This window comes from Bison bison, unplaced genomic scaffold, assembly GCF_000754665.1.
Source record: "Bison bison bison isolate TAMUID 2011002044 unplaced genomic scaffold, Bison_UMD1.0 scf7180017864487, whole genome shotgun sequence".
Lineage (NCBI taxonomy): Eukaryota > Metazoa > Chordata > Mammalia > Artiodactyla > Bovidae > Bison > Bison bison.
Window position 1 is genome coordinate 814,140 of NW_011495047.1, and position 15,605 is coordinate 829,744.

At 43.6% G+C, this 15,605-nt stretch overlaps 1 protein-coding gene across 1 annotated transcript in view; it reads left to right on the plus strand.

The window, feature by feature from the left end:
- PKHD1 (polycystic kidney and hepatic disease 1 (autosomal recessive)) overlaps nt 1-15,605 on the plus strand; it is a 443,812-nt gene that overhangs the window by 223,993 nt on the left and 204,214 nt on the right. The window contains exons 50-51 of the mRNA XM_010863025.1: nt 5,954-6,131; nt 7,973-8,168. Of these exons, the coding sequence (XP_010861327.1) occupies nt 5,954-6,131; nt 7,973-8,168 (374 nt within the window). The remainder of the gene's footprint in view (nt 1-5,953; nt 6,132-7,972; nt 8,169-15,605) is intronic.

Consider the following 15,605-nt stretch of genomic DNA (forward strand, 5'->3'; position numbering starts at 1 on the left):
GTTATATTTCTAAAGGAAGATGTCCCTGAATTAAAAACAGCCTTGGTGATTTAAAAAAAAAATATATGCTCCCTCATAGAAAAGGAAAAGCTTGTAGTTTTCTTGTCTTTTTGATTGTATCCAGGAGCTGTTGTTGACACCAAGGTAAGGGTTAACATTTCAAATGGACTGGTTGCCTCCTGATTTCTTGCACATAAAGCCACGCGAAGTTCGGGGAGAGACTTCTTCCCCTAGTAATGAAGCTCTCTGCTGCTAATGGCCCATGCAGACTCCCTTGGCTCCTCCAAATTAGAAATACTTCAGTGTGCTCCTTTGCTTCATTAACAGTAAAGAGAGGGAGATTGGTGGCTATTTAGGGCACGGGGAAATTAGTGGCTATTTAGGGCAAGAGAAAATTGTCGTAATTATGGTTGGTAAATTCTCTTCATGGTATTCTTCTATTCTGAATGTTCTTTGGGTGCTTTTCAGAAGAGCCCACCACTGGCACCGCTGGCATTTGGCCTAGAAGGACGGGAACTGATTTGACTACGAATTTTTGGCCCTCAGGGTGACAGTCAACACAAGGCGTTTTGCCTCCTCGAAGACTGGTCTTTGTCATTCGGGTTTGGTTTTCAGAATGCACATGCGACCCTTTCCACTACCAACTGTGACAAAGGAGTATTTGATAACCTCCATCTCTACTTGTATCGCTCTAAAGAAAGCTCATGCCATCCACAAATGCCTGTGAAATTGTGTCCCATATGAACCTCTGATGATATAGATGGGGCAGCTTGGTAGAATCCGAGCAGTGTATGAAGAAGGAGGAGGAAAGAATGATTTAGGATCACAATGTGCTATGGTTGGTTCTCCAGTTGATCAAGGAGTTAGCATCAGTTTGGATACTGGTTGGAAGAAGGGGATCAAAAAGAAACTACAGAAGTCCTAAAGATAAGTAGAACTGAACTGATGTTAGCATTTGAAAATAGGGTCATGTGTATAGGGGTCTTTAGAAACTGGGGAGTATGGCCTGAAAATGACTCCTTCAGTAATTGCTACTACGATCTGTAGTAATGGAATCTGGATAAATTAGATCCTAAAACTGATTTGTAAATGTCATACTGATAGAAAATTAAGAAATAATTAAGTCTCATCAAAGTGACCAGGGGGATTCCTGAGGCCTCACTGCTGGAATGAAGTATTTCTGGACATAAACATGATGTCTTAAGAGAAGAATGACAAAATATGGGTTGGTAAGGCAAAGACAGTGACAAAATATAGACCAGAGGAATTAAATGGGAACAGATGGATGCATTTGAACAAATAGAATTCTTTTGTTCTATAGTTAAAAATAAAACCAGGACTCTAATCTAAAAATAGTTTAACTGAGAACACTCCACTTGGATAGAAGAAATCTAAGTTCAAGGAAATCTTCGCATTTTCCTAAGCCAGGCCCATTGTTAGTGCAGTTGCTTACATGTGTGCAGAGGAGGTTTTCTGACCACTCAGTTCAGTTCAGTCGGTCAGTCATGTCCGACTCTTTGCTACCCCGTGGACTGCAGCATGCTGGGCTTCCCTGTCCATCATAACTCTTGCAGCTTGCTCAAACTCATGTCCATCAAGGCAGTTGATGCCATCCAACCATCTAATCCTCTGTCATCCCCTTCTCCTCCTGCCTTCAATCTTTCCCAGCATCAGGGTCTTCTCCAATAAGTCAGTTCCTCGCATCAGGTGGCCAAAGTATTGGAGTTTCAGCTTCAGCATCAGTCCTTCCAATGACTATTCAGGACTGATTTCCTTTAGGATGGACTGGTTGGATCTCCTTTCAGTCCAGGGGACTCTCAAGAGTCTTTTCCAACACCAGAGTTCAAAAGCATCAATTCTTCGGTGCTCAGCTTTCTTTATAGTCCAACTCTCCCAAAGAAAGACAATGCCAAAGAATGTTCAAACTACTGCACAATTGCACTTATCTCACACGCTAGCAAAGTAATGCTCAAAATTCTCCAAGTGAGGCTTCAACAGTATGTGAACTGTGAAATTCCAGGTGTTCAAGCTGGATTGAGAAAATGTAGGGGAACCAGAGATCAAATTGCCAACATCCGTTGGATCATTGAGAAAGCAAGAGAGTTCAAGAAAAACATCTACTTCTGCTTTATTGACTATGCCAAAGCCTTTGACTGTGTATATCATGACAAACTGTGGAAAATTCTTAAGGAGATAGAACTACCAGACCACCTCACCTGCCTCCTGAGAAATCTGTATGCAGGTCAAGAAGCAACAGTTAGAACTGGACATGGAAAAACAGACTGGTTCCAAATTGGGAAAGGAATACATCAAAGTTGTAAATTGTCACCCTGCTTATTTAACTTATATGCAGAGTACATCATGTGAAATGCCAGGCTGGATGAAGCACAAGCTGGAATCAAGATTGCTGGGAGAAATATCAATAACCTCAGATTTTCAGATGACACTACCCTTATGGCAGAAAGCAAAGAAGAATTAAAGAGTCAGAAAGAGTGTTCTTTCTGACCACTAAAGATAAATGTTCAAGTCTTCTTGGCAAATATCTTATTGATAATGAGGTTGACTGTATCAAGAACTGATAACTTATCATCAAATGCTTATCTCTTTTGATTAATACATTTACAAGAAGTATTCTGACACTCTTGTTGTTTTCTGGGTAGACTTCCCTGGGACAAAACATCACTAAACAGCCAGCAGCCAAAGTGTTCTAATCTACTTAACACTCATTTATTGATTCAACAAACATTTGTTGAGCACTCACCATGTGAAAGACAGTTTTATTTCTCATTGCAGATTTTAAAATGGAAATTCTGATTTATCAGTGAGTATTTCTTGGAATTTTGTCTTGTGATTCATTTTCCAGAGCCAGTGTCTCTGTGAAAGCTAAAGGGCTGCACTTTCAGAACCTGAGATGCTCGGAATTATTTTCTGGACTGTGGGGAAATTCCACCTGATATATTGACCTTGGTACCCATGGTGGCCACCTCATTTGCCTCTTTGGGATTTCAACTTATCTCTTCTTATCACATTTGTTTTACATTTATTTCCCAGAAGCCTGTCTTCATTTATTAAATATATTAGTTGGGCCAAATTGTGCTGGATGATATCCTGGGATGCTGGGACTCATGTCTTCGTAATGATTGAGGGGGGATGGCCAGACAATACAAGGAAGAAAATTAAGCCTTCTCCAACTTGTCTGAAATGAAAATTTAGGAATAAACTTCATAAATGGAGAAGGAATTTGAGGATGTGAACTCCCCATAACTGGAAGAAATAACAAGATAAAATCTGGAGGAAATTCCCATAATGGGTTGGATGTTAGAACAAATGATCCCCATATCCACTCTGAGTAGGAATATGAGCCCAGATTTCCATTAGTTCTAATTTAAATCTTGGTATACATGAGGGAAAAAAAGGTCCTTCATACCCCAAACCCAAAGAGAGGAAGAAGCCCCTCCATTTCAAGATTTTTTTTTTTTCTTTTGACCACACCACATACAGGATCTTAGTTCCCCCATCAGAGATCAAGCTTGCATCCTCTGCAGTGGAAGCACAGTCTTAACCAGTGGACCACCAGGGAAGTCCCCACCCCAAGATTTCTAAAGGTTCAGTGAATGCTGTGTAGAGACATCTGGGAAACGGTAGTTCATTTATTCCAAATGCCCTGAGTATTCTTTATCCCTTTTTATCTATTAACAGATGAAACAAACACATTTTCTTACAAGAAAGAATGAAAGAAAAGAAAGTGAAGTCGTTCACTTGTGTCCGATTCTGCGACCCCACGGACTGTAGTTTACCAGGCTCCTCCGTCCTTGGGATTTTCTAGGCAGGAGTACTGGAGTGGGTTGCCATTTCCTTCTCCAGGATTTCTTCCCGACTCAGGGATCAAACCTGGGTCTCTCACATTGTAGTCATATGCTTTACCATCTGAACCACCAGGGAAGTCTTACAAGAAATATATATCAAATACTATATCACCAGGGCTAAAGCTCATGAGAGGATGTGAGCGTGTTTTTAAATGACCAAATATCCTGGATAAACCTTGAGACAATAAAATAACTAGACAGAGTGGCAAACCAGGTACATCTGAAGTTCTTTCTTCCATGAGCTACAGGTAGACTTACTGGGCTTGAGATGGTTATTGAATACATCGATTATCACGTTGTTTCACAGCTGCTACAGGAGATACATACTGTTGTCTCCATTTGAAAAAAAGAGAAATGAAAGCTTACAGAGGGTAAGTGAGTCCCCAGAATTCATACACTTAGTTCATGCAGATATAGACTTCCAATTTACACACAGTTAACAATGGTCCCCAAATGTTTAACACGAAAACCAGTCTCCTCTTTATACTGTGCCACTCAACTGTAAATTGACTTTTGATTTGTTCACGCCACCCCTCACTTTGAAAACCCAACATCCTCCTTCATTTCATTTCCTTCTACTGTGAGAATTTAATTATCTGCCTGCAGCAACATGCCACAGTTGAAGATTCTCATGAAAACTAAACCAAAGGGGAAGGACAGTCATATTATGTGTGTGTTGTGTTTTTTTTAACTTTTGCTTTAATTTTTCTGTCACTTTGACTTTCTTTTAGGGTCTAAGCAGGTGGAAAAAATGTATTTATGATCTGGTAAAGACTTAAAAAATCACTTTCTAGGAGAGTTGACTCATTGGAAAAGACTGATGCTGGGAGGGATTGGGGGCAGGAGGAGAAGGGGATGACAGAGGATGAGATGGCTGGATGGCATCACTGACTCGATGGATGTGAGTTTGAGTGAACTCTGGGAGTTGGTGATGGACAGGGAGGCCTGGCGTGCTGCAATTCACGGGGTCGCAAACGGTCAAACATGACTGAGTGACTGAACTGAACTGAACTGAACTGATGGGGAATAAGGTGTAGAAACCCAAAACTTTGTTTCTACCTGTGACGCTCACATAGTACGTTTGCCATCCTCTGTCTCTATTTTCCTCATGGTGAGATACCATTCTTCTAGAAAACTTTTCTGTAAATTGGGAAGTTGGCACCAACTGCTTTGGGGAGAGCTCCTCCATGCAGTTTTTGTTCGTATTGTTGTTGTTTATTGTTTAGTCGCTAAGTTGTGTCTGACTCTGCAACCCCATGGACTGTAGCCCTCCAGACTCCTCGGTCCGTGAGATTTCCCAGGCAAGAATATGGGAGTGGGTTACCATTTCCTCCTCCAGGGAATCTTCCCAACCCAGGGTTTGAACCCGCATCTTCTACATTGCAGGCAGATTCTTTACCACTGAATCACCAAGGAAGCTTTTGCTCGTATAACAAATATGGTTTGGGTACCCATCTTGTGCAGAGTCCGATGCCAGGGGGCAGGATACAGAAAAGAGGAAATGTCTCTAACTTCAGGATGTCGCGGTCTTTGTTAACAAGCGAAACTGCAAATCCCTCTGGCACTGAGTGATCATGTAAGGCCACGAGAGAGGTCTCAGGGTCCTCTTTGTTCTGGGGAAGCTACTGAGGCCATTGCTGCTGGGCAGTTGGAGGTAGACTCTGTGAGTCCAGGCACATCAGGCTCTGGGCGTCAGCCACTACTCCCCAGAGAGATAACTAATAACTATATAGTGTGTGTTCTGCTGCTGATAAACCTGGGCCATGGCAATATTCTGACCATGGACATTTCTCTGTTAAAATAATCGTATCTAGTCCTGGCCTGTATGAACTCATTAGAGTGGCATTGATTAGTGGCCTAAGATCTGAGTGTTACAGGCCACTGCAGATCTGAGTGGAGCACACATGATCCAACAGCACTCTCCCACTGGGCATTTTGACCCATGGTGTGACTTCTAAAACCTCCATAAGCACTGGGGAGACATAATGGAGAAAATGGGAGATGGCTTACAGCTGATGGAGAGGAGTGCCTTAGATCCAGGATGGACAAAAACTTACCACCCACTTTTTTCTTTTAAATCTCCCTAGAGCCAGTGCCTTGAAAGTTTCTCAAGATTTAACCATAACGGACAGCAGAAACAAGACAACCACTGTCAGTTATGTGCATGACACTCTGTCTAACCCTTATGGCTGGATGGCCCTGCTCTTGGATCAAGAGACCTACTCCCTGCGATTCGAGAGCCCTTGGACTAGCAGCGCTCTGCAGGTAACCCTGACATCCACTCGCTGGTAGATTCCTTTCCCCAGGGGTTCCCAACTTGCCTTCTGTGACATAATAGTCTGCAGGTATTAGCCTCTTCTGGTGCTGATCAAGCAAACTGCAGCAGAATTTTTGCCAGATGAATGTAACCTGAATTTGAGATATGATTGTTTTTTTTATTTTAAACTTGAAACTTGTAGAATCTATTTAAACCTCACTTTGAACACAGCATGATTCTGCCTGAAAATTTAGCTTTATTAATACACTGACAAATAGCTTCTAAGCATCCTATAGATATGCAGTCCTATGTTACAGGTTAAGAACCAACCTACCCCAGGGAAGTGTTTCATAGCCCAAAGGAAATATCTTCCCAAGGCATTTTTACATTACACACTGCCACCTTGTGGTCAAAGAGTAACTTGCAATGAAGGTCTGTCCTTTCCGTTGTTAGGTTGAAGGAGTCAGATGGTTAGGGGAGGGATGGTAGGAATAACCATGTGGAAAATGGGTGCATTTTCCAAATAGCCCGTTGGATTCCCTCAAGCTCCTTTTCTTCATTTTAAGCACATTTCTTTCTTTCAGTCTCATCACACACACTTTCTTCCTAACGGTCATGAGATTAGTTCTTAGGGAGCTGGAGGCAGGCCATTTGTTGTTCAGTCGCTCAGTCAAGTCCAACTCTTTGTGACCCCTTCGAATGCAGCACACCAGGCTTCCCTGTCCTTCAATATCTTCCGGAGTTTGCTCAAACTCATGTGCATTGAGTCAATAATGCCATTCAACTATCTCACCCTCTGTTGCCCCCTTCTCCTACTGCCCTCAATATTTCAAAGTAGAATCTTTATGATACCTTCACCAGGGCTCTCAGGAAGGGTGCCCACCTCTCTCTCCTTCCCTTGAGGTTCTCATGAGAACATTCTGGAGAGGTGAAGGCAGTAGAATGGTGACTCTGGAGGTGGACACCTGGGTTTCTGTCCCAGATCAGCACTCGCCTACGTCATGATGTGGGAAAATTTACTGAACCTCCACCTGCCTCAAGTGTCCTCCTCTATAAAATGGGGACAGCACTAGTAACAGTTCCCAGGGCCTTTAAGGATTGAATACCTGGATAGGAATGATACCTGAGCACGTGGCGAATGCTCAGCCATGTTAGCCATTACTGTTATAAATGAATGGCACTCCTGCCAATGCCTGCTATTTGAATCTTGGGGAAAACTGGGTGGGAATTCTAGACGTGGCTCTGTCTCTTCCCACTGGTTAACCTGAGACAAATTACTTCGCTCATCTGAACTTTGGTTTTCTCCTCTAGATTGTTAAACAAGAAGAGGGCTTCTCTGGTGGCTTAGATGGTAAAGAAAGTGAAAGTGAAGTCACTCAGTCATGTCTGACTGTTTGCGATCCCATGGACTGTAGCTCACCAGGCTTCTCTGTCCATGGAATTTTTAAGATGGTAAAGAATCTGCCTGCAGTGCAGGAGACCTGGGGTCAATACCTGAGTTAGGAGATCCCCTGGAGAAAGGAATGGCAACCCACTCCAGTAATCTTGCCTGGAGAATTCCTTGGACAGAGGAGCCTGGTGGGCTATAGTCCATGACCAACAAAGAGTTGGTCACAAAGATTGAATGATTAGCACACACACACAAGAAGAACCTTACAGCTTTCAGTCCTCACATTGTATGATTTTTGTAGCTCTAGTTATGAGATTATTGTGCAGTAAATTTGAGTAAACCCATTTCCCACAAGAAAAGTACCCGGTGTGAATGGTCCTGTTTCTAAACTACTCCATCCTTATTGGCAAGAGTTTTCCTTTCTAAAAGAGCACTTTTGCACTTTTCTCTCACTTCAAGTACTCAGCAACATTTGACAACTTTGCTCCTGGAAATTACCTGTTGCTGGTGCACACAGACATGTGGGTTTACCCTGACATCCTCATAAAGTGTGGGAGTCATGAGGGGCGGTCCCTCTCATCTCTTCCATCGCCTGGCCAGGACCAAGGCTGTGACTGGTTCTTCGACAGTCAGTTGAGACAACTCACCTATCTGGGTAAGTATGATTGAGAGAGCATGTGGAGTGCATGTAGTCAGAAACCACTCTTCCTTTTGGAATTTCATTGGTGCTGCGAAGTGATGAAGAACTGAAAGGGACACCTGTGTGCTGTGATTAGGTGATTGTGCTCCGAAATCAGACTGCCTGTGTTTAAATCCCAGCTTCAGCGCCTGCTAGCTATGAGACACTGAGCAGGTATTCTTTCTAAGCCTCAGTCTCCTCCTCTGTAAAATGGAATAATAAAAGGGCCTACATGAAGAACAGGAAATTAAGTAAAGGATAAGATGTAAAATTCTTTAAAACAGTGTCTGATCCAGAGTGAGTGCTTAATAACCTGTGATCGCTATTCACATTTTTCCTTCATGTTAAGCATTGTATTTGTAGAAAGGTCAACTGCACATGTAAAGACAGGGTGGCTGGCTGCCATCACAGGGACAGGGGACAGCAAAGAGTGAAAGGTGACAGAGAGGCAGGATGAAGAACGTAGTCAGTGTGGAAGGTGAGAAGCTTTGGAAGGCAATCTGAGGACAGGAAGATGAGATGTACAGAGTGCTGAGGACAGGGGGATGGGCTGCCTCATCCTGTGTCAGATGCAGCATCAGGGTGCAGGATCCAGGGGCCTTGTTTCGTGGAACCAGAAACCCTACTGTGACTGCTCAGTAACAGGGGCCGGCAGGATTTCCTTACTTTCTTATTGTGCCTGTTTCACGGAAGCCGCGTATGTGACTCAGGGCCATAGATTTCTTTTGACTTCCTGGAGCTCATCTCTTATTGCCTTTCCATATTGTTTCACTGACCACTCTGAGTGCCATGATGTCTACTTATGCTAACCTTAGCTCAGTGGTCTGTAGGAAGGAGAATCTGAAAAAATGAGTCTCTAGAATGACAATTTTGTTACAAATTAGTCTTCATAGATCTTGGTCTAATTCAGGACCGTGTCAAGCATGGGAAGACCCAGCCTCTGCCATGAGCCAGACTTGGCCCTAAAGGCTTAGAGGGCTGGTAGGTGTCCCAAGTTCCACGTCTCCATCACTCGTGCCTAGCCATAGGTCGGCTGAGTCGGATCACTCTTGGGCCCTGGTACTCTTACATTTTCATAGCACGAGAGAAGAGAGGAGGGTGTTTCCCGGGTTCTTAAAAGTGTTTGCCAAGTGGATTGCTGTATATTTCATTTGCACTGAAATGTACCATCCAGATTTTATTTTGGATTTGATCCATCTATAAATGTAACCTCAAACTATAAAACTTCAAGATGGACAGAGATGCCTGACACCATTTTACCACTAAAGTCAAATACAACCATTAAGTAAGAGCAAATAGTTGCTGTTAACTTTAACTGTGGCTATTCATTTCATGTATATTTTGAAACAAAATTTGAATTTCAAATTGCTCTTGTTTTCAACCTTAACATGTTTCTGAGGAGCCTGTCTTGTTCATTGATGGGATTTTGTTCACGAATTGCACTCTAGTTTGAACAGTCACAAAAAGCAAGCATGATAAAGGAACATTTGTGGCATACAGAACAAAAAAATCAAGTCATGCAGTTACAGATTTTTCTTCCTCTTTGATGGCATTATTTATTGAATTAATAGCAGGTTATACTATTGTGCTGTATTTATACATATGTTCTAAATGCATGTCTGTATAAGTGTCTCTGTATTTATATGTATATTTATATGTACATATAGAGGATATAGGTGAATATTTGAATATAAACCATTTTTATTAGGCAGATGGCTTTTATTAATTAAAGAGTCTTTGTATCAGAATCCTTTAGTATCTCCACTTTTGAACAATGTGAGTTGGTCAAGGAACAGGAAGTCACAGGGGGTTGATGGAATGTTTAATAAAGTTAGGGACCCTTGTTCCTTGGAGAGGATTTCCAGGACTCCAGGTCGTGACTTTCCTGGTCATTTGTGCCTTTGAGTGCGTGGAGTACATAGGTGACGAGAGCCAGTCCTGTTCCCATTCCCGGGCTGGCACAGTGAGGACGTGAGGGTTCGGGAGGAACCAAGGTTCACAAACAGGTCCCCCATGGTGGTGGCCCGTGCAGCGATATTGGGTCGTGTATGATGGGCTGTGACTTTTTATACCCTCTGTGTAAAGTGTGCACCACCACTGTGAAGTTGATGAGGAGGCGACCATGTTTTCCATAGACCAACCCCACTACGGCAGTGACGTAGTTGTAGCTGACGCCTCACAAAGGCTCAATGCAGTAGTTCCAGTTACATATTGATTAGCTTGTTGTGAAAGTCACTCAGTCGTGTCCGACTCTTTGCGACCCTATGGACGATACAGTCCATGGAATTCTCCAGGCCAGAATACTGGAGTGGGTAGCTGTTCCCTTCTCCAGGGGATCTTCCCAACCCTGGGATGGAACCCAGGTCTCAGATTCTTTACCAGCTGAACCACCAGGGAAGCCCTGATGAGCTTGTTACTTTCGCCTAATTGTTTTTTGGGCTGTGCGACTTTATAAGTCTGTGACGGGGTAACTTACATAAAGTACATTTAATCTAAGAAGAAAAGAGAAGACTTCACAGTCAAAGTAGACATATTTCTGGAATTAAAAAGAAAAAGAAAAAAAAAAAAACTCATAGCGTTGTGTGTACAGAAAGTTCATTTTATTGTAAGGGAGCTGCTTGACCTCCTCCAGGTCCACTGAGCTTCCTGTCAGACTCTGGGGGGTGGGCGTCGGGGAGACATTGCTCTTTTACCCGCCGGCCTTCAGTTCGGAATCCTGCTCCACTGATGTTTGGCTGGCCTTCACTCATTCCTTGACCACTTCTAAGTGGCCCTTCTTTTGTATTGTTTCTTCATAACCCTACCACATCCTCCTCAGAGAGGAAGTTTTAAAAAAATCCCAATTATCTTCATTTCCTCCATTTGGCTCCTTGGTGTATGATTTAAGATGCCTGACTCCTTTCCAACCCAGTGAGATTGGCAGAGGGTGGAACCCAGGCATTCTGGCTCCTGTCTGTGCCTCTCCACTAGGGTGTGCTGCCCACTCAATAATCGTGGACCCCTGACCAGCCAGGCTGGGGGGTGCCCGGCAGGTTTCCGGGAGAACACTTCTCACTGATCCCCAGTGACAAAGAAAAAAATCCCGCACATACAATATTCTTTGACCCTTCCTTTTTTCTTCTTTACCAAGGCAAGTTTTGCCTTTGTTCGGCAAACGTCTTTACAGAAAGCAGCTTCTTTGGAAAGCTCACGGCCAGAGTTTGGGGCTTCGGGCTTTAATCAGTGGCTGGCTGGTTATTTTACCTGGGGCATGGAATTATAAATGTTCTCTTCCTCTGTGGCTACATCCATACAATGAGGTTAAGCTTACTTATCTATTGGAATTGTGGTACAAAACACCCAACCTCTTCAAGTGTGATTAGCATGCGTTGTTACTTCACTATACACTTTCTCAGTAGATGATTTCTCTAAAACGGTTCTTTCTTCCCCCACCTCCGCCCCCACCCTGAAGATGAACAACCTCAGGTGCCTTGAACTCAGCGTACCTGTCATAACTTGTCTGCAAGAGTCTCATTCTATTTTCCTTGACTAGCTTTTGTAAGATAACAGATTCATGATAACATGACATGGATGATATATGGGTCCCCTGATTGAAACTTAATACCACTTAAGCAATTGTTACCCACAGACTAAGATAACCTCGCTCATTTAAAAACATCTCTCTTAAGGAGATTGGTTCAGGTTGCCTTTCTAATGCCCCTGAGATTTCTGCCCAGTGAACCGCTTAAACACAGACCACGAGTGAAGTCCTTGCGTGCTATAGTTTGTGTGAGGGTCCCGGAGGGGCAATATTTGCTAGAATAAACTGTTATGAATGGCAGTCACGAACTGTCACTTCTGCGCCATGCTTGTGACAGGTCTGACTGTAAAACAAGAGTTCCTTTATATTTTCAAAGTCGGAGTCAAATCCAGAGAACCCCTTTTTCAGTTTCTGCTCTTGGATTCACCAGCACTCCCATCTCTGCCTTACGCATGCAGGCAGATTCCCACTGCCTCTGTCCCTGCAGTTTTTTTTTTTTTCCCCAGGAATGTTTCAGTTCATGGTGAACTATTTTTATTTTTTAGTTACATTAACGCTATGAAATAATTAGTCAGCTAATTAATCTGGTGTACAAGCTTTGTAGGATTCTTCAGCTGTCAGTCAGGCCCAGGCCCGAGGCCTACATCTAGTCTCAGCACTCTCGCCCATGTGATTCCCGTTGCCATGGCTACTGGGTACATCTGCTGACACCCCACTCTCTATTTATTGCTTAATTAAGAATTTCACGCTCAGCCCTTATCTGCCTCTAAGAACAAGCGCACACTGTTAAGAAATTCCGAATTTAGGCCTGGGCACAAGGAAAGCCTTTCTTGCGGGGCTTGGCTGGACTGGAGCCTCTCTAACGATCTTCTCAGCATCCCAGCCGCCACCCTTCAATCAAAAATCATTAAATGGGGCAGAGATAATGAGCATGTAGCGTATCAAAGAAGGATGTTTGCTTGGTCCAAAGGAGGAAAAGCTGCTAGGCCCCATGCTCTGCTCCACTTCAAAGGCAGAGGAGACCCCTTGTCACTGGGGCCTGATAAAGCCTCATTTGTTCTGGGCTTGACTTATGCAAAAGGTCTGGTATGTCAGAGTCCCATCTCACAGACGTGGGATTCCCTCCCCGGCACCACTTCTTGCCTCCACCCCCACCGGCCTCCTCCCTGGCCTTCCGCACACGCTCGTGTGTCAGCTCTTAGGCAGCTGGGCCCCCCAAAGCATCAGGCGGAGCGTGTAATCACTGACTCCACGCTGACAATGGCCACTTGTAGGGGGGTGGCCAGGAGGAGGTCTTCATCACAATAGGAACACAATTATTGCAGCTGCTAGGGAGGGCTATGCTTCTTCCTGTAGAAATAGAATAGGACTTGCCCCAAACAGGAGGACAAGGTTGGGGGGAAGTGGTGGGGGTGGAGGGGGTGGAGAAAACAATCCTGAGTTGATTATTCATATTCTGACTCTTGGAAGCCTGATGCAGAACCAGTGGGGTCCCAGCAGCTGTTCCCGCACCGTCCTCTTCTAATAATCGTGCATTCTGTCTGAGGTCAACTTACTTTTGACCCCGTCCTTTTTATACAGGGACGAGGCTCTTTAGGGCAAACTGTTGGGTTGTGGCAGGGTGCATTAAACACTCACAGCCCCTTCCCCTTGCTCTATCCCCCGCCCAACCAGCAGCCGGTGATAAATTCATATCAGATGCCGAGCTATTCACGCTCGCCCTCCTGAGTTCACACAGCCCCCACTCGTGCAGGGGAGATGCAGCCGAGCTGGGATATTGTGCGAGGTGGCAGCTGAGAAAGTCCGCCTGCTAGGCTCAGAGGCTCCCATGTACCACCTTCTTCTCATCAGACTGAAAAACAGACACGTCTAGCCAGGCTGGCCACTGCTTATTTCCAAATGTCCCACTCACCAGGATAAAGACAGGCTCTTTGGCAAGAATCCGGGGCTCTTGTCCATGAGGGCAAGAGGGCTGTGGATAGAAAGGCAAATGGACTTTATTGTCTGTTCCTATTACTCCAGAGAACTTAAGTCACATCACACTGAAGTCTCAGAAAAGATGCTTTAATTTGAGAGATCCTGAAAATAAGGAGTGTTTTCCCAACTGCCCAGGTTTCTCTCTCCTCAAAGCGCTAAGGTCCTGGGATGGAGCTGACTGCTATCTGGATCCTTCTGTTTCTCAGTGGGTCTAGGAAACCCCATGCAACTCCTCTAGGAGGAATCTTGCCAGAATCTAAGGAGGGAAGACTCAGCTGGCTCCCCAGAGCTCTTGGGGAGGATTCTGTGAGCAGGGCAGAATCATAATCCTTTGAAACTCTGTACCCATTCCCATGTTGAGGCCCTCTGAGGCAATCTATGGCATTCTAGTTAATAAATTAATTTACATTCTTATAGAAAACTCATTCCCCAAAGATCCCCCAAGGATTTTGTACCAGTAATATAGAGAGTTGACTTCAGGGACTTGCATGACAAACCTTTATGGCAAAAATAGAATGGAACAGGAGCTGTGGATGTGAGAAGTGATTTTTGCTTCCCAATTACAAGCAACTTCTCCAAAAGGAGAAGGAAGAAATGGAGAAAAGGAAAGAAAGAAGGAAGGAAGGAAAACCCAGGAGTCAGAATCAGGTACTTTTTCTAGGAATCACTCAAGATTAAGGAGCTCATTCTCAGTGATGCTGGTGGCTGGCTTTGGTTCATGCAGGTCACAGGTGGTATAACCAGTATCGTGACTTGGATTTTCTGACTGTTTCAGTGCTGTTTCTAGTATATTAGTGTTTTGTTTTGTTTTAATTCAAGCTTATGTTCCTACCCTTGTAAACCAAATCTTCTTTCTTCTATTTGTAGGAAAAACCTATACTTATTAACAATGCTTCTTAAACTTTAAGCATTAGAGTACCACCTTCGCACTTTGTCACATCCTACCTCCCGTACTATTACTTCCTTGATAATTTTCTTAAGTCGACTTCCACACTGTTTTATTTTTAAAGTCCATCTCTTTTTAAGCAATAATATCCATAAAATCATGGGTTTAGTGACCTACTTGCTTTCTCTAAAATATATTAACATCCATAACTATTAAAACTTTTATCCTACTAACATCATCACATTTACTTTATATTTTGGGAGTAGACTTTGACCTTCAAGTTTTTGGTATAAATGATGAAAAGTAAGAATTGTGAATGTAAGGATCTTTTTTTTTTTTTAAATTCTGGGTCCCTTTCCTCATTTGCTAAGAACACCTGCCTCTGAGTAAAAATCGCGTTTTGAGAGTAGGGTACGAAAAAGGTTGTAAACTCCCTTCCATAAGTGCTTTCTAAGTGTGCCTCCTGGGCACACAGCTGGAATGCTTGCTTCCAGGTTCCCTGTCCCCTGCCAGAGGCTCTGGTTCTGTAGATCTGCACAGGGCCCAGGAATCACACACCTGCTGCGCAAGTGCAGCCAACATTGCTCTGAGTCAGAATAACAATTGTGATTGTTCTCTGAGTTAATTAAGAAGGTATAATTGAGCTAACTCTCAGGACTGTTTAATGTAGATATATTTGTCGACATCTCGATCAAATTCTTTTGCTCTTAAAAAATTACACCCTTTAAAGAATGAATGTTGGGAGTAATAGGAGACTCTTAGAAGGATTTTCATATCCTATTTCTTTGAAGGTCTTGAAAAGATCCTGAGTGATGAGGGCTGAGGTGACTCAGTGGCTGTCTCTGAGAGGCTGGAACCAGACAAGAGTGTGGTCCTGCAAATCAAGTTTTAGCTGCCCAAGAACCAGTTAACAAAAAAGCCTTCTCTGTGGCTGGGTGAAAGAAGTGATTTCTAGGGAGCAAGAATTGAACAGGGAGGGAGAAGAAGAGCAGGAGGGTACAGGAGTTGTGAGAAGTGGTAGAGGCCAACA